Source organism: Crinia signifera, chromosome 4 (assembly GCF_055691185.1).
Source record: "Crinia signifera chromosome 4, ASM5569118v1, whole genome shotgun sequence".
Lineage (NCBI taxonomy): Eukaryota > Metazoa > Chordata > Amphibia > Anura > Myobatrachidae > Crinia > Crinia signifera.
Genome location: NC_139220.1, coordinates 286,207,005 through 286,224,528, shown reverse-complemented (window position 1 = coordinate 286,224,528; position 17,524 = coordinate 286,207,005). Strand labels below are relative to the sequence as shown.

General features: G+C 48.0%; 7 protein-coding genes and 2 pseudogenes across 7 annotated transcripts; 3 read left to right on the top strand and 6 right to left on the bottom strand.

Annotated features, from left to right (window-relative positions):
* Positions 1 to 386: 386 nt before the first annotated feature.
* LOC146073103 (histone H4) lies at positions 387 to 698 on the bottom strand. The gene has a single exon (XM_083180282.1). The coding sequence runs from the start codon at positions 696 to 698 to the stop codon at positions 387 to 389; it is 312 nt and encodes a 103-aa protein (XP_083036408.1).
* Positions 699 to 2,365: 1,667 nt separating this feature from the next.
* Positions 2,366 to 2,789, bottom strand: LOC146072660 (histone H2B 1.1). The gene has a single exon (XM_083179860.1). The coding sequence runs from the start codon at positions 2,774 to 2,776 to the stop codon at positions 2,396 to 2,398; it is 381 nt and encodes a 126-aa protein (XP_083035986.1). The 5' UTR covers positions 2,777 to 2,789; the 3' UTR covers positions 2,366 to 2,395.
* Positions 2,790 to 3,135: 346 nt separating this feature from the next.
* On the top strand, positions 3,136 to 3,528 carry LOC146073102 (histone H2A type 1). Its single transcript, XM_083180281.1, has one exon. It carries the CDS (start codon positions 3,136 to 3,138, stop codon positions 3,526 to 3,528), a length of 393 nt encoding a protein of 130 aa, XP_083036407.1.
* A 620-nt stretch (positions 3,529 to 4,148) lies between these two features.
* On the bottom strand, positions 4,149 to 4,820 carry LOC146072659 (histone H3). The gene has a single exon (XM_083179859.1). It carries the CDS (start codon positions 4,728 to 4,730, stop codon positions 4,320 to 4,322), a length of 411 nt encoding a protein of 136 aa, XP_083035985.1. The 5' UTR covers positions 4,731 to 4,820; the 3' UTR covers positions 4,149 to 4,319.
* Positions 4,821 to 9,135: 4,315 nt separating this feature from the next.
* On the top strand, positions 9,136 to 10,335 carry LOC146072658 (histone H1C pseudogene; annotated as a pseudogene).
* Positions 10,336 to 10,943: 608 nt separating this feature from the next.
* LOC146073100 (histone H4) lies at positions 10,944 to 11,255 on the bottom strand. The gene has a single exon (XM_083180280.1). It carries the CDS (start codon positions 11,253 to 11,255, stop codon positions 10,944 to 10,946), a length of 312 nt encoding a protein of 103 aa, XP_083036406.1.
* Positions 11,256 to 12,921: 1,666 nt separating this feature from the next.
* Positions 12,922 to 13,332, bottom strand: LOC146072657 (histone H2B 1.1-like). The gene has a single exon (XM_083179858.1). It carries the CDS (start codon positions 13,330 to 13,332, stop codon positions 12,952 to 12,954), a length of 381 nt encoding a protein of 126 aa, XP_083035984.1. The 3' UTR covers positions 12,922 to 12,951.
* A 359-nt stretch (positions 13,333 to 13,691) lies between these two features.
* Positions 13,692 to 14,292, top strand: LOC146072656 (histone H2A type 2-like; annotated as a pseudogene).
* Positions 14,293 to 14,704: 412 nt separating this feature from the next.
* Positions 14,705 to 15,376, bottom strand: LOC146072655 (histone H3). Its single transcript, XM_083179856.1, has one exon. It carries the CDS (start codon positions 15,284 to 15,286, stop codon positions 14,876 to 14,878), a length of 411 nt encoding a protein of 136 aa, XP_083035982.1. The 5' UTR covers positions 15,287 to 15,376; the 3' UTR covers positions 14,705 to 14,875.
* Between the last annotated feature and the right edge of the window lie 2,148 nt (positions 15,377 to 17,524).

Genomic DNA, 17,524 nt, shown 5'->3' with positions numbered 1-17,524 from the left:
ATTCCTGGGGGGCACTAAACATCCCAGCCGGCTCTGCCACACGTCTCTTGTAAACGCCAGCTAAATCTGTGACAGAGCTGGTGGGGGACAGATGTGTGATTCACCAGTATAGAGCTACGTAAGCTCACAGCAGGAGTCCTTGTTCCATAACTCTGCGGTAAAATGGTACAGATTAGTAAATGGTTTAGAAGATGATGGACCAAGTCAATATCCGCTAGCATTGTGTCTAGTTATATAAGGGGACGAATAGATAATACGGTTACCGGCCAAATAGTCACATTACAGTAAACACAGAAACATTGTAACAGCGCTCTCGTAGAAGATATGGGCGGCCCTGAAAAGGGCCTTTGTGTGGGTGAGCGGTTGTGCTAGATGCGCCTCAGTGTTTAGCCTCCGAATCCGTACAGAGTGCGGCCCTGGCGCTTGAGCGCATAGACCACATCCATAGCGGTCACGGTCTTTCTCTTGGCGTGCTCGGTGTAGGTGACGGCGTCACGGATCACATTCTCCAGAAATACCTTCAGCACACCGCGGGTCTCCTCATAGATGAGGCCAGAAATGCGCTTCACGCCTCCTCTACGGGCTAGACGACGGATAGCAGGCTTGGTGATGCCCTGGATGTTATCCCGAAGAACCTTCCTGTGCCGTTTAGCACCTCCCTTCCCGAGTCCCTTACCACCTTTGCCTCTACCAGACATCTTGCAAAATCTGAGCAACCCGCAACAAGAATGAGCTGCGCCTCTTTCAGCAGCCCTTTATTTAGAGGAAGAGCGGACCTGATGGGAGACACACATACACACGCCTTGTAATGGGAGGACATTTATTCAAAAGAGACCAACGAGAGCCAAGCATGTATCGGCGGGGAATAAGAAACCACTGCCATTCAAATTCAAGCATGAAAACACAGTCCCCTCTTGACCCGTCCCTGTTTTTCTTAGCCAATATAGAACAGCTAAAAGTATACCTGGCTCCTGGGTTCAGTTATTCTAAAGTCCCCCTCTAAGAATTGCGCCGGCATCGCTTTAACCTTTTTATACATATCAATCTTGAGCTTAAATAATTCGGCTCCGTGTTTTCTATGAACACATCTACTGAGAACAATGCAGTCCTGAGCGCTACTGCTATTACACACACGTGTAGCAAAAAAAAAGAGAAAAAGCTTGAGATATTTAGGGTGCACTCTTGGGATTGTTATGTACGGACCGTTCAATTAGTTTGAGAGAAGGTGGTGTTATTAAAAATGAACCTTTATGTATGCTCTTGTTAAAAGGAGGGGAGATATATATGATTTCTCCTCTCCATAAAAAAAGAAAGTAAAGAATTGCGTTGAAGTAAGAAATGGTGCTTTAAAAAACAAAATGATCGTTAAGTCCTGATTTGTTAGTGCCTTTAATTGTACGTTTATATTAACGTGTCATGTACACCTTGTTGTTTTTCAAATTTATGTTCCCTTAATGAGGATATACTTTATTTTTGTTTAGTTTCCTCTTAATTGGGTGATTCGCTCTGTTTTGTTATCTAGAGAGAGATAGGCATGATTCCCTGTTAATATGTATCTCATTTAACACTTCTCTGTACTTTGTATCATTCTCAGTTCTATTCATGTACTCTTGGTCTTAGATCTTTCTTCCTGGGCTCACTGCCAGTTCTCAACTGTAACTGTTTTGTGACACTTAGTTTTTAGCCTTATTGTGTTGCATAGGCTTTTTGGGAGATATATATAGTCCTTATATTTTTTTTTTCTTTTTATTTCTCAGACGCTCTTAACCAATGCCCGCGCTATTATACACAGCCTAATATTGATTCAGATCAGTGCTACTTAAAATAACCATTGCAGCCCTCGACCGACGCGATGCCCACGATTTCCCCATAGGCTTCAATGTTAAAATATTTTAACATTGAAGCCTATGCGCGCCCGACGCGATGCCCCCGATTTCTCCATGGCTTCAATGTTAAAATATTTAACATTGAAGCCTATGGAGAAATCGGGTACATCGCGCCGGTCGCGTCGTGTGCGTTTTGGTATGCACCCGACGCGACCGACACGATTTTTTTCCGACACGACCACCACAATTTTAGAAATCGTGGTGGCCGTGCTAGGAAACAAGTACCGATTTATTTGACGTGTGTGTGTAGTAGCAGCTCACAAATTAAAGGTTCGCTTCCCCAGGCAGTAATTATCACCCCGCTGTACATTTTCTAACCTCTACGATATTGGGACGACGGTCTTGTTTTAGACCGTTTGTTTTTAGGTGTTGCTACAGAGTATTAAAGGCAAATCAGTCTGGGACACGGATCAAACAAGAAGAAGCTATCAGTTCCAGCCCGATTAAAGAGGAGTTGGGTGGCTCTTAAAAGAGCCTTTGGGTCTGTGTGGGGGGCGGAGAAGGGGAGATTACTTGGCGCTGGTGTACTTGGTGACGGCCTTTGTGCCCTCGGACACGGCGTGCTTGGCCAGCTCTCCGGGAAGCAGTAGGCGTACTGCGGTCTGGATCTCCCTGGAGGTGATGGTGGAGCGCTTGTTGTAGTGAGCCAGGCGGGAAGCTTCCCCAGCAATGCGCTCAAAGATATCGTTGACGAAGGAATTCATGATGCCCATCGCCTTAGAGGAGATGCCGGTGTCGGGGTGCACCTGCTTCAGCACCTTGTACACGTAAATGGCGTAACTCTCCTTCCTTGTCTTCCTGCGCTTCTTGCCATCTTTTTTCTGAGTTTTAGTCACGGCCTTCTTGGAGCCTTTCTTGGGGGCCGGCGCAGACTTGGCGGGATCAGGCATTCTGGAGGATCAACGTTTCTACTACACACACAAAGCAGACAATCTGTTTCGAACAGCGCCCACATCTGCTCCATTTATAGGGAGCTTATGCAAATGGCGCTTCACCACTGCCGGCAACACTATTGGGTATCAGGGTTGTGTGACGATAAGCAGCGTCGCAACCCCACCCTTCATTTGCTGATTGGTCTGTGCATGAACTTGAGCCGCATTGGTTGCGGTGTACGCAGACCAATCACAGAGCAAGCAGCGGGATTCCTTCTGAGTGTATATATAAGAGGAGGGCGGTGGAACGGGATGATCATCATCTCTGAGGAGTTTTCTTCGATATCTAGAGTTAAATCTACGGTTGCGCTACTAGCATGTCTGGAAGAGGGAAACAAGGCGGCAAGACCCGGGCCAAGGCTAAGACTCGCTCATCCCGGGCTGGTCTTCAGTTCCCAGTCGGTCGAGTTCACCGCCTGTTGAGGAAAGGAAACTATGCAGAACGTGTGGGAGCTGGTGCCCCGGTCTATCTGGCCGCTGTGCTGGAATATCTGACGGCTGAGATTCTGGAGCTCGCCGGGAACGCTGCCCGTGATAACAAGAAGACCCGCATCATCCCCCGTCACTTGCAGCTGGCTGTGCGCAACGATGAAGAGCTCAACAAGTTGCTGGGTGGGGTGACCATCGCCCAGGGAGGTGTTCTTCCCAACATCCAGGCCGTGCTGCTGCCCAAGAAGACCGAGAGCCACAAGCCGGCCAAGAGCAAGTAATTGTCAGGCTGCCCACTTCCATCAGAGAACCGATGTCCCTACAACTCAACAAAGGCTCTTTTCAGAGCCACCCACGTCTTCCCAAGAGAGCTGCGGCTACTACCATTGCTTGTATTTATTTACATGTAGAGCTGCAGATTCCGTTGCGCTTTATAAATGTTAACACTGAAAGCACAAACTGGGTAAAACAGACCTACATGGGAGGCAGGAGGGCCCTGCTGCAAGCTTACAATCTATATATAGCATGTAACGTTATATGGCAGTTTAGCCATGTTCTAATTACTAGGGAACAGGCGCCTACCAGGCATTCTACACCCCACTTTCCATACAATCCCGCACATAAAAGCATCGGCGAAGTCTGCATCTGTATGATGCAAGGGAGGCTACTTTGGTTTTATAAATGGAATGCAGACACCTACATGACGGCTTCGCTCAGAACTAGGGCAATGATCGAGAGGTGCATAGCGCAGCTAATTCTGACTACTAAGCCGCTACGTTTTACCGAAGCTCGGCTGTGTGTGTGCGCAAGTACTGATCACAAGGCACCATGAAAGTAAGTGTATTTGTATAGATTCACTGCAGTTCGCATGCTTTATAGATGACAGAGCAATGTATGAGAAACACTAACTAGGTTCCGTTGCTGATCGAGACCTGGAACTATGTAGTGAGCATTCAGCAGCATCCTGTTACTCCGACATTCATCTGTCGTTTTAGTCACAGCTAGTTTAGAAACATGTAGTGGCTCTGAAAAGAGCCTTTTGTGTCATTGCGTGGAAAGAAGTGCCGAGTATTTAAGCCCTCTCCCCTCGGATTCTACGGGCCAGCTGGATGTCTTTGGGCATTATGGTCACCCTCTTGGCGTGGATGGCGCACAGATTGGTGTCCTCGAAGAGCCCCACCAGGTAAGCCTCGCTGGCCTCTTGCAGAGCCATGACGGCAGAGCTCTGGAAGCGCAGGTCGGTCTTGAAGTCCTGGGCGATTTCCCGCACCAGGCGCTGGAAGGGCAACTTGCGGATCAGCAGCTCGGTGGATTTCTGGTAGCGACGGATCTCTCGGAGGGCAACAGTCCCTGGACGGTAGCGGTGAGGCTTCTTCACGCCGCCGGTGGCAGGGGCGCTTTTCCTGGCGGCTTTGGTTGCCAACTGTTTGCGGGGAGCTTTCCCCCCAGTAGATTTACGGGCGGTCTGCTTTGTCCTGGCCATAGTGCTGCCGGTTGGTTCTCGCTTTGCAGTGCTGCCAAGTAAAAAGAAAGACGTCGTCTGAAATATACGGATTCCGACAGCCAGTAACAACTCTATTTATGCACAGTGCTTCAATGTGATTTGACGAGTCCAACACGCCCTTCATCCTGATTGGCTCAGGGGAATCCGTTGTAATATTCAAAAAGCCCGCCAAGAGCGTCTGTTCCCTCCTATTATTTATAGAAAAAGTCGTCAACGGCCCTCCAGCGCCTGGGTTAAAGAAAATACATTTTTACGTTTTGTCCTGAATAAATAGATTGTGCGTCAAGAATATAAACTCTTCAAGCTATACTCCCATATTCCAGAAAGATGATGGTCGTAGCACAAACGCTTAGATCAAAACAAGAAAACGATCAATCGATTATTAAAACATTATTGTTAATGCTAAAGCTATTCACTGTATTGTAGCTAAATCATCAGTATAGTCAGAATTCCCGAGTGTGTTGGAAACACTATTTATTGTATCCGTTTATCATTCAATTGTAACAATTCCACTGAAACACTGCTGGATACATTCTGTGCAAAAGTATCAACTTGCATCTGGCTACAACCTAAGGCCTCATGAATCTGGGAAACCACATGAAGAGAAAATAATGGCTATACCTGAGCTACATAGGGTACATTATTATTATTATTATTAGTATTATTACTTTAATATATTGTGCAACAGGGGATCTACAGCGCCCACTTAAAAAGTACATAAATAAGCAACACAGGGAACAGTGACTACCAGTTGAATACACTAAAGCAGGGGTAGCCAACTCCAGTCCTCAAGAGCTACCAACTAGGGTTGGCCATTGACCATCGATGATTAGAAATCATTGATGGTTCATGGCCGATGTCGAATACTTTTGCCATCGATGGGGGAGAACCAGATGGTCCCCCCCAATGCCCGCTCCTCGTGTTTTGATTGGTCCACAGGCCAATCAATCAAGCACAATGGATGCCCATCGATATGTAAAAATATTGATGGTCATCCATTGCACAGTTATGAACTATCGGTGGCCAGTTGCAGAATAGCCATCAATGGCAATGGCAACGATGGCCATCCCTACTACCAACAGTTCAAGTTTTCCAGCTCACCTCCATACCTCCCAACATGACCCTCTCCAGGAGGGACACATTCTTCTGTTACTGGACTTCCTTCTCAATTTATGATTGCCATCACCTGTGGTGACACACCTTTCTTATCAATTAACCTGTTGAAAGCAGGTAATGGCAATCATACATTAACAGGGAAGTCCAGGAACAGAGCGATGTGTCCCTCCTGGAGAGGGTCATGTTGGGAGGTATGCACCTCGTAGGTATAAAGGTGCACTCATTACTGAGTAAGACATTTTAAAAGATACACAGGTGGAGCTAATTACTTCACTTGTGATTCTGTGAGGAGACTTGGAAAACATTAACTGTTGGTAGCTCTCGAGGACTGGAGTTGGCTACCCCTGCACTAGAGGGCAAGTACAGTGTCACACCTCCCAACATGACCTACCTCTACAGGAGGGATGCAATGCTCTGTTTCTGGACTTCCCTCTTAATGCATACTTGCCTACCGGACCTTCTCCATGAGGGAGAAAATGCTCTGCTCCTGGACTTTCCTGGTAATGTTTGATTGCCATCACCTTTGGTGAGCTAGGTAATTGATAGGAAAGGCGTTTCACCACAGGTGATGGCAATCATGCATTACCAGGGAAATCGAGGAACAGAGCATTTTCTCCCTCATGGAGAGGGTCAGGTAGGCAAGTATGCATTAAGAGGGAAGTCCAGAAACAGAGCATTGCGTCCCTCCTGTAGAGGTAGGTCATGTTGGGAGGTGTGACCCTGTACCCTGTAAGAGAAGGAATGGCACATAAGGGAAGAGGCCTCTGCTTGAGAGAGCTTGCATTCAAACGAGGAGGGCCAGCCAGACTGGGATGACCAAATATAGGGACTGATTAAGACCTGCTCGCTAGGCTGCGAGCGTTTTCGGAGACCAGCGAGCAGGTAGCCACCACAGCGTAGGGATGGCCATCAGTGACGTTGCCATAGATGGCAATAGTGCAACTGGCCATTGATAGTGTTAAAGCAGGGGTAGCCAAATACAGTTCTCAAGAGCTACCAACAGTTAACGTTTTCCATGTCTCTTCACAGAATCACAAATTAAGTATTTAGCTCCAGCTTTGGATCTTTTAGTCAGTAATGAGTGCAACTGTGTACCTGCAAGGCGACATGGAAAATGTGAACTGTTGGTAGCTCTCGAGGACTGGAGTTGGCTACCCCTGTGTTAAAGTAAACTATGCAAGGGAGGACCATTAATTTTTTTTTTTACCTATTCATGGTCATTTTTTTTTTTTTGCCGATTGGCCTGTGGGCAAATCAAAACATGGGATGGGGCTTCGCAGATGTCGGGGGGTAGGAGCCATGCTCCCTGTCCTGGCACATTGGTTTTGATGTGCCATCGATGGAGGAAAACCATTAATGAAGGTTTCTAAAATTGTGTGGGCTGTGGGCAGCAGGGCCTGCGCCACCACTAGGCAGGATTAGGCATTTGCCTAGGGTGCCGGCCACTGGAGGGGGGGTGGTGATCAGCCAGGAAGCAGCAGCCAGGAAGCAGCAGCAGCAGCAGCAGCGCTCCCTCTGAGGAGAGCAAAAAGAAAGGACCTGGGAGCAGTTGAGTTACACATAGACAGGGGCATAACTTGAAATGGCTCCTATGCTCACCATTGTCACTACAATCAATGTCCCTAAGGGGGCAGAAGAGAGAGAGAGAGAGAGAGAGGGGGGGAATGACAGACACATGGGTCGATTTCATTAAGCATGCTTAGAAAAGCAACAGGAGGGAGCTCCCAGGGCTATTCAAGTCAATGCCGTTGTTATGTCATGGAATGCGGATGTTTAGTCTTAAAACACCAGTACTTGCAGTAAAGTGCCCTGCCACATTGTTGATTGTGCCATGTTAGGGCACAAAACAGAAGTGCCAAGATAGTGTTGTCGGGCCTGAAATCCACAAGTGGGGCTTAGCAGCAGCGTGCTGATTCGAATAGCCCCAGGAAAGTGGGGATGAGGAGAGACTGAGAATTTCAGGGAGAGAAAGGGGGATAGACAAAGTGGCCATGGGAAAGCTACAGATTGAGAGAGGGTGCCAGGGAGAGACAGGGAGGGTGGAAGAGGAGGAGAGATGTTGTGGGAGATGAGGTCAAGAGGGGGTAGTAGAGGAGAGAGGGGTAGGATAGTAGGAGGGTGAAGGGGAGGGTTTGAAAGGGTTGCGACTACCATCATTTTAACCCTCCTAACCGTCCCCTTGTTACTCTGACCCTGATCCTGTCTACATTTATTCCTAGCACTTCTTCTGTTCCGGACCCATACCTGTCTGTCCCTTTCTTGCCCCTGACTTCCCCTATTATTCCCCCTATTTCTATGCTCTGACTTTTTATTCATAACACTAGTATTCCCATTGCCTTCCTGCTACTTTACCATTCTCTCCTACGGTTCCTCACATCTTTCTAATGGTCCTTCCACCATGGTGGTCTCCACCTTACACTTTTTACTCCTTTTGCTAGAGGTTTGATGCACAGCAGTCTCAAATGGGACAGGGTCACCATAGCCCTCTTGCTGGTACATCTATGTGCTTACATACAGTATTCAGAAATGCCTGGCCGCATGGATCATAGAAAGGACGAACAATATTGGCACCAGCATTCTCCACAATAAGGAGTATGCCGGGGATGATTACCATGTAGCATAGCTCCCAACATGACCCTCTCCAGGAGGGACACAATGCTCTACTGAACTTCCCTCTTAAGGATTGCATTCCCATGTGTTTGAAACACCTTGCTTATTAATTCACCTGTTTAAAGCAGGTGATGGCAATCATACATTAAGAGGGAAGTCCAGCAACAGAGCACGGTGTCCCTCCTGGAAAGGGTCATGTTGGGAGGTATGTTGTAGGTGTCTCTGCCAAATAGTCCTCCTTGACAAGAATGCCAATCCCTTGGTAAGGCAACCTGCCTGTGCTATTCTCCCGGTTATGCAGGAGCCCGCAAATCACTTTCATGTGTTTTATCATACACCCTCTTCTGCCCAGAATATGCCCTAGATTACCGACATTATCTCTGGTGCCAGTAGGAGAGAAAGGTGCCCCGATGGGACCTTGTAGCCTGGCAGAAAAGAAGAGATGTGTTACATGGCTGGCAGATCTAATCCGGTGCGGGTGAGCTACCAGTGGCTATTCCTGCCTCCCTTCGCCGCACCTAAGCCTGCAATGGTCATACAGGGCAAGGGGAGATTTGGGAGTACGGCTGTGGCGCAGAGATCCGGGTCACTGGTCCTCTGCTGCCCTGTAAAATAGTCTTTTTCTGCGCTAGGGAAACACAGGGTGAGGGCAGATCCTTCCTAACTCTCAGATAGGGAAGCATTTACACCGCTGCTCATTCCGCCAATGGGAGCACAGAACGCACCCCTCTCAGCAGCCAATCACATCACAGCCGGCGTGGTATATAAGAAACATTGGTAATGTGTTTAGCGTAATAGTCAGTACTTTGTTAGTGTATTACGGTAAGATGGCAGAAACTGCACCCGTCGCCGCTGCCCCTGCCCCGCCATCAGAGGGCGCAGCCAAGAAGAAAAGGCAGCCAAAGAAAGCTGCGGGAGGAGCCAAGAAAACCGCCAAGTCTTCAGGACCCAGCGTCTCCGAGCTGATCGTGAAAACCGTGACGGCCTCCAAAGAGCGTAGCGGGGTTTCTCTTGCCGCACTGAAGAAAGCCCTGGCTGCCGGAGGTTACGATGTAGAGAGGAACAACACCCGCATCAAGCTGGGTGTGAAAGGTCTAGTGACCAAAGGAACTCTCACCCAGGTGAAAGGCACCGGCGCTTCCGGCTCCTTCAAGCTCAATAAGAAGCAGGCGGAGAGCAAGAAGGTCGCCCAGAAATCGCTGAAGCCCAAGAAACCTGCGGCAAAGAAAGTGGCCAAATCCCCGAAGAAGCCCAAGAAAGCTCCGAGCGCAGCCAAGAGCCCAAAGAAGGTGAAGAAACCCACAAAAGCGGCTGTTGCCAAAAGCCCAAAGAAGCCTAAAGCCGTCAAGCCGAAGAAGGCGGCTAAGAGTCCGGCCAAGAAGGCGGCGAAGCCCAAAGCGGTCAAGAGTCCGGCCAAGAAGGCAGCGAAGCCCAAAGTGGCAAAAAGCCCGGCCAAGAAGGCGGCGAAGCCCAAGAAAGCTGCGGCAAAGAAGTGATGGACGAGACGCCGCTGCCGCCCCACTGCCTTGCTATCTCCCCCAAAGGCTCTTTTCAGAGCCACCCACATTCTCTCTCAGCAGAGCTGTAAGCGCGCGGTGTAGTGTGTTGATGTGTATGTTCCCTTTCGGAAGTAATCAGCAGCTATGGCAGAACTGTCTAACTTGCCACTCACACTAGTCGGTCACTGCACAAGTCTTGGGATATATCTAGGGAGCGGGATTAATGCGCAGTTTTGTGTCAACTGTGCAGTAGCAAAACAGATCGGAAATGTGCTGGTTCCTACCTGCAGCCGCCCACACGTATTGTTTTCTGTGTACACGGACCCGGGGATTGGGATCAGCACGCTATTCCTACCCATGTGCAGCCTGCGAGGTGGCTTAAAAAGTTTCATTTGCTACCGAAATACTTCCCTTAGGAAGGAGTGCAGGCTTTTATTTTTTTTATTTTATTAAGTATCTAATTTGTGTGGAGATCATTTGCTTTGGCTGCACGCTGATGCATAGAGGGGAGTATGCCCCTTTCAACGAATGTGGAACCGCTGGGATTCAAAAATCCCGGCGATGTAATAAAATTTTGCCCTATTCCTGGGGGGCACTAAACATCCCAGCCGGCTCTGCCACACGTCTCTTGTAAACGCCAGCTAAATCTGTGACAGAGCTGGTGGGGGACAGATGTGTGATTCACCAGTATAGAGCTACGTAAGCTCACAGCAGGAGTCCTTGTTCCATAACTCTGCGGTAAAATGGTACAGATTAGTAAATGGTTTAGAAGATGATGGACCAAGTCAATATCCGCTAGCATTGTGTCTAGTTATATAAGGGGACGAATAGATAATACGGTTACCGGCCAAATAGTCACATTACAGTAAACACAGAAACATTGTAACAGCGCTCTCGTAGAAGATATGGGCGGCCCTGAAAAGGGCCTTTGTGTGGGTGAGCGGTTGTGCTAGATGCGCCTCAGTGTTTAGCCTCCGAATCCGTACAGAGTGCGGCCCTGGCGCTTGAGCGCATAGACCACATCCATAGCGGTCACGGTCTTTCTCTTGGCGTGCTCGGTGTAGGTGACGGCGTCACGGATCACATTCTCCAGAAATACCTTCAGCACACCGCGGGTCTCCTCATAGATGAGGCCAGAAATGCGCTTCACGCCTCCTCTACGGGCTAGACGACGGATAGCAGGCTTGGTGATGCCCTGGATGTTATCCCGAAGAACCTTCCTGTGCCGTTTAGCACCTCCCTTCCCGAGTCCCTTACCACCTTTGCCTCTACCAGACATCTTGCAAAATCTGAGCAACCCGCAACAAGAATGAGCTGCGCCTCTTTCAGCAGCCCTTTATTTAGAGGAAGAGCGGACCTGATGGGAGACACACATACACACGCCTTGTAATGGGAGGACATTTATTCAAAAGAGACCAACGAGAGCCAAGCATGTATCGGCGGGGAATAAGAAACCACTGCCATTCAAATTCAAGCATGAAAACACAGTCCCCTCTTGACCCGTCCCTGTTTTTCTTAGCCAATATAGAACAGCTAAAAGTATACCTGGCTCCTGGGTTCAGTTATTCTAAAGTCCCCCTCTAAGAATTGCGCCGGCATCGCTTTAACCTTTTTATACATATCAATCTTGAGCTTAAATAATTCGGCTCCGTGTTTTCTATGAACACATCTACTGAGAACAATGCAGTCCTGAGCGCTACTGCTATTACACACACGTGTAGCAAAAAAAAAGAGAAAAAGCTTGAGATATTTAGGGTGCACTCTTGGGATTGTTATGTACGGACCGTTCAATTAGTTTGAGAGAAGGTGGTGTTATTAAAAATGAACCTTTATGTATGCTCTTGTTAAAAGGAGGGGAGATATATATGATTTCTCCTCTCCATAAAAAAAGAAAGTAAAGAATTGCGTTGAAGTAAGAAATGGTGCTTTAAAAAACAAAATGATCGTTAAGTCCTGATTTGTTAGTGCCTTTAATTGTACGTTTATATTAACGTGTCATGTACACCTTGTTGTTTTTCAAATTTATGTTCCCTTAATGAGGATATACTTTATTTTTGTTTAGTTTCCTCTTAATTGGGTGATTCGCTCTGTTTTGTTATCTAGAGAGAGATAGGCATGATTCCCTGTTAATATGTATCTCATTTAACACTTCTCTGTACTTTGTATCATTCTCAGTTCTATTCATGTACTCTTGGTCTTAGATCTTTCTTCCTGGGCTCACTGCCAGTTCTCAACTGTAACTGTTTTGTGACACTTAGTTTTTAGCCTTATTGTGTTGCATAGGCTTTTTGGGAGATATATATAGTCCTTATATTTTTTTTTCTTTTTATTTCTCAGACGCTCTTAACCAATGCCCGCGCTATTATACACAGCCTAATATTGATTCAGATCAGTGCTACTTAAAATAACCATTGCAGCCCTCGACCGACGCGATGCCCACGATTTCCCCATAGGCTTCAATGTTAAAATATTTTAACATTGAAGCCTATGCGCGCCCGACGCGATGCCCCCGATTTCTCCATGGCTTCAATGTTAAAATATTTAACATTGAAGCCTATGGAGAAATCGGGTACATCGCGCCGGTCGCGTCGTGTGCGTTTTGGTATGCACCCGACGCGACCGACACGATTTTTTTCCGACACGACCACCACGATTTTAGAAATCGTGGTGGCCGTGCTAGGAAACAAGTACCGATTTATTTGACGTGTGTGTGTAGTAGCAGCTCACAAATTAAAGGTTCGCTTCCCCAGGCAGTAATTATCACCCCGCTGTACATTTTCTAACCTCTACGATATTGGGACGACGGTCTGGTTTTAGACCGTTTGTTTTTAGGTGTTGCTACAGAGTATTAAAGGCAAATCAGTCTGGGACACGGATCAAACAAGAAGAAGCTATCAGTTCCAGCCCGATTAAAGAGGAGTTGGGTGGCTCTTAAAAGAGCCTTTGGGTCTGTGTGGGGGGCGGAGAAGGGGAGATTACTTGGCGCTGGTGTACTTGGTGACGGCCTTTGTGCCCTCGGACACGGCGTGCTTGGCCAGCTCTCCGGGAAGCAGTAGGCGTACTGCGGTCTGGATCTCCCTGGAGGTGATGGTGGAGCGCTTGTTGTAGTGAGCCAGGCGGGAAGCTTCCCCAGCAATGCGCTCAAAGATATCGTTGACGAAGGAATTCATGATGCCCATCGCCTTAGAGGAGATGCCGGTGTCGGGGTGCACCTGCTTCAGCACCTTGTACATGTAAATGGCGTAACTCTCCTTCCTTGTCTTCCTGCGCTTCTTGCCATCTTTTTTCTGAGTTTTAGTCACGGCCTTCTTGGAGCCTTTCTTGGGGGCCGGCGCAGACTTGGCGGGATCAGGCATTCTGGAGGATCAACGTTTCTACTACACACACAAAGCAGACAATCTGTTTCGAACAGCGCCCACATCTGCTCCATTTATAGGGAGCTTATGCAAATGGCGCTTCACCACTGCCGGCAACACTATTGGGTATCAGGGTTGTGTGACGATAAGCAGCGTCGCAACCCCACCCTTCATTTGCTGATTGGTCTGTGCATGAACTTGAGCCGCATTGGTTGCGGTGTACGCAGACCAATCACAGAGCAAGCAGCGGGATTCCTTCTGAGTGTATATATAAGAGGAGGGCGGTGGAACGGGATGATCATCATCTCTGAGGAGTTTTCTTCGATATCTAGAGTTAAATCTACGGTTGCGCTACTAGCATGTCTGGAAGAGGGAAACAAGGCGGCAAGACCCGGGCCAAGGCTAAGACTCGCTCATCCCGGGCTGGTCTTCAGTTCCCAGTCGGTCGAGTTCACCGCCTGTTGAGGAAAGGAAACTATGCAGAACTTGTGGGAGCTGGTGCCCCGGTCTATCTGGCCGCTGTGCTGGAATATCTGACGGCTGAGATTCTGGAGCTCGCCGGGAACGCTGCCCGTGATAACAAGAAGACCCGCATCATCCCCCGTCACTTGCAGCTGGCTGTGCGCAACGATGAAGAGCTCAACAAGTTGCTGGGTGGGGTGACCATCGCCCAGGGAGGTGTTCTTCCCAACATCCAGGCCGTGCTGCTGCCCAAGAAGACCGAGAGCCACAAGCCGGCCAAGAGCAAGTAATTGTCAGGCTGCCCACTTCCATCAGAGAACCGATGTCCCTACAACTCAACAAAGGCTCTTTTCAGAGCCACCCACGTCTTCCCAAGAGAGCTGCGGCTACTACCATTGCTTGTATTTATTTACATGTAGAGCTGCAGATTCCGTTGCGCTTTATAAATGTTAACACTGAAAGCACAAACTGGGTAAAACAGACCTACATGGGAGGCAGGAGGGCCCTGCTGCAAGCTTACAATCTATATATAGCATGTAACGTTATATGGCAGTTTAGCCATGTTCTAATTACTAGGGAACAGGCGCCTACCAGGCATTCTACACCCCACTTTCCATACAATCCCGCACATAAAAGCATCGGCGAAGTCTGCATCTGTATGATGCAAGGGAGGCTACTTTGGTTTTATAAATGGAATGCCGACACCTACATGACGGCTTCGCTCAGAACTAGGGCAATGATCGAGAGGTGCATAGCGCAGCTAATTCTGACTACTAAGCCGCTACGTTTTACCGAAGCTCGGCTGTGTGTGTGCGCAAGTACTGATCACAAGGCACCATGAAAGTAAGTGTATTTGTATAGATTCACTGCAGTTCGCATGCTTTATAGATGACAGAGCAATGTATGAGAAACACTAACTAGGTTCCGTTGCTGATCGAGACCTGGAACTATGTAGTGAGCATTCAGCAGCATCCTGTTACTCCGACATTCATCTGTCGTTTTAGTCACAGCTAGTTTAGAAACATGTAGTGGCTCTGAAAAGAGCCTTTTGTGTCATTGCGTGGAAAGAAGTGCCGAGTATTTAAGCCCTCTCCCCTCGGATTCTACGGGCCAGCTGGATGTCTTTGGGCATTATGGTCACCCTCTTGGCGTGGATGGCGCACAGATTGGTGTCCTCGAAGAGCCCCACCAGGTAAGCCTCGCTGGCCTCTTGCAGAGCCATGACGGCAGAGCTCTGGAAGCGCAGGTCGGTCTTGAAGTCCTGGGCGATTTCCCGCACCAGGCGCTGGAAGGGCAACTTGCGGATCAGCAGCTCGGTGGATTTCTGGTAGCGACGGATCTCTCGGAGGGCAACAGTCCCTGGACGGTAGCGGTGAGGCTTCTTCACGCCGCCGGTGGCAGGGGCGCTTTTCCTGGCGGCTTTGGTTGCCAACTGTTTGCGGGGAGCTTTCCCCCCAGTAGATTTACGGGCGGTCTGCTTTGTCCTGGCCATAGTGCTGCCGGTTGGTTCTCGCTTTGCAGTGCTGCCAAGTAAAAAGAAAGACGTCGTCTGAAATATACGGATTCCGACAGCCAGTAACAACTCTATTTATGCACAGTGCTTCAATGTGATTTGACGAGTCCAACACGCCCTTCATCCTGATTGGCTCAGGGGAATCCGTTGTAATATTCAAAAAGCCCGCCAAGAGCGTCTGTTCCCTCCTATTATTTATAGAAAAAGTCGTCAACGGCCCTCCAGCGCCTGGGTTAAAGAAAATACATTTTTACGTTTTGTCCTGAATAAATAGATTGTGCGTCAAGAATATAAACTCTTCAAGCTATACTCCCATATTCCAGAAAGATGATGGTCGTAGCACAAACGCTTAGATCAAAACAAGAAAACGATCAATCGATTATTAAAACATTATTGTTAATGCTAAAGCTATTCACTGTATTGTAGCTAAATCATCAGTATAGTCAGAATTCCCGAGTGTGTTGGAAACACTATTTATTGTATCCGTTTATCATTCAATTGTAACAATTCCACTGAAACACTGCTGGATACATTCTGTGCAAAAGTATCAACTTGCATCTGGCTACAACCTAAGGCCTCATGAATCTGGGAAACCACATGAAGAGAAAATAATGGCTATACCTGAGCTACATAGGGTACATTATTATTATTATTATTAGTATTATTACTTTAATATATTGTGCAACAGGGGATCTACAGCGCCCACTTAAAAAGTACATAAATAAGCAACACAGGGAACAGTGACTACCAGTTGAATACACTAAAGCAGGGGTAGCCAACTCCAGTCCTCAAGAGCTACCAACTAGGGTTGGCCATTGACCATCGATGATTAGAAATCATTGATGGTTCATGGCCGATGTCGAATACTTTTGCCATCGATGGGGGAGAACCAGATGGTCCCCCCCAATGCCCGCTCCTCGTGTTTTGATTGGTCCACAGGCCAATCAATCAAGCACAATGGATGCCCATCGATATGTAAAAATATTGATGGTCATCCATTGCACAGTTATGAACTATCGGTGGCCAGTTGCAGAATAGCCATCAATGGCAATGGCAACGATGGCCATCCCTACTACCAACAGTTCAAGTTTTCCAGCTCACCTCCATACCTCCCAACATGACCCTCTCCAGGAGGGACACATTCTTCTGTTACTGGACTTCCTTCTCAATTTATGATTGCCATCACCTGTGGTGACACACCTTTCTTATCAATTAACCTGTTGAAAGCAGGTAATGGCAATCATACATTAACAGGGAAGTCCAGGAACAGAGCGATGTGTCCCTCCTGGAGAGGGTCATGTTGGGAGGTATGCACCTCGTAGGTATAAAGGTGCACTCATTACTGAGTAAGACATTTTAAAAGATACACAGGTGGAGCTAATTACTTCACTTGTGATTCTGTGAGGAGACTTGGAAAACATTAACTGTTGGTAGCTCTCGAGGACTGGAGTTGGCTACCCCTGCACTAGAGGGCAAGTACAGTGTCACACCTCCCAACATGACCTACCTCTACAGGAGGGATGCAATGCTCTGTTTCTGGACTTCCCTCTTAATGCATACTTGCCTACCGGACCTTCTCCATGAGGGAGAAAATGCTCTGCTCCTGGACTTTCCTGGTAATGTTTGATTGCCATCACCTTTGGTGAGCTAGGTAATTGATAGGAAAGGCGTTTCACCACAGGTGATGGCAATCATGCATTACCAGGGAAATCGAGGAACAGAGCATTTTCTCCCTCATGGAGAGGGTCAGGTAGGCAAGTATGCATTAAGAGGGAAGTCCAGAAACAGAGCATTGCGTCCCTCCTGTAGAGGTAGGTCATGTTGGGAGGTGTGACCCTGTACCCTGTAAGAGAAGGAATGGCACATAAGGGAAGAGGCCTCTGCTTGAGAGAGCTTGCATTCAAACGAGGAGGGCCAGCCAGACTGGGATGACCAAATATAGGGACTGATTAAGACCTGCTCGCTAGGCTGCGAGCGTTTTCGGAGACCAGCGAGCAGGTAGCCACCACAGCGTAGGGATGGCCATCAGTGACGTTGCCATAGATGGCAATAGTGCAACTGGCCATTGATAGTGTTAAAGCAGGGGTAGCCAAATACAGTTCTCAAGAGCTACCAACAGTTAACGTTTTCCATGTCTCTTCACAGAATCACAAATTAAGTATTTAGCTCCAGCTTTGGATCTTTTAGTCAGTAATGAGTGCAACTGTGTACCTGCAA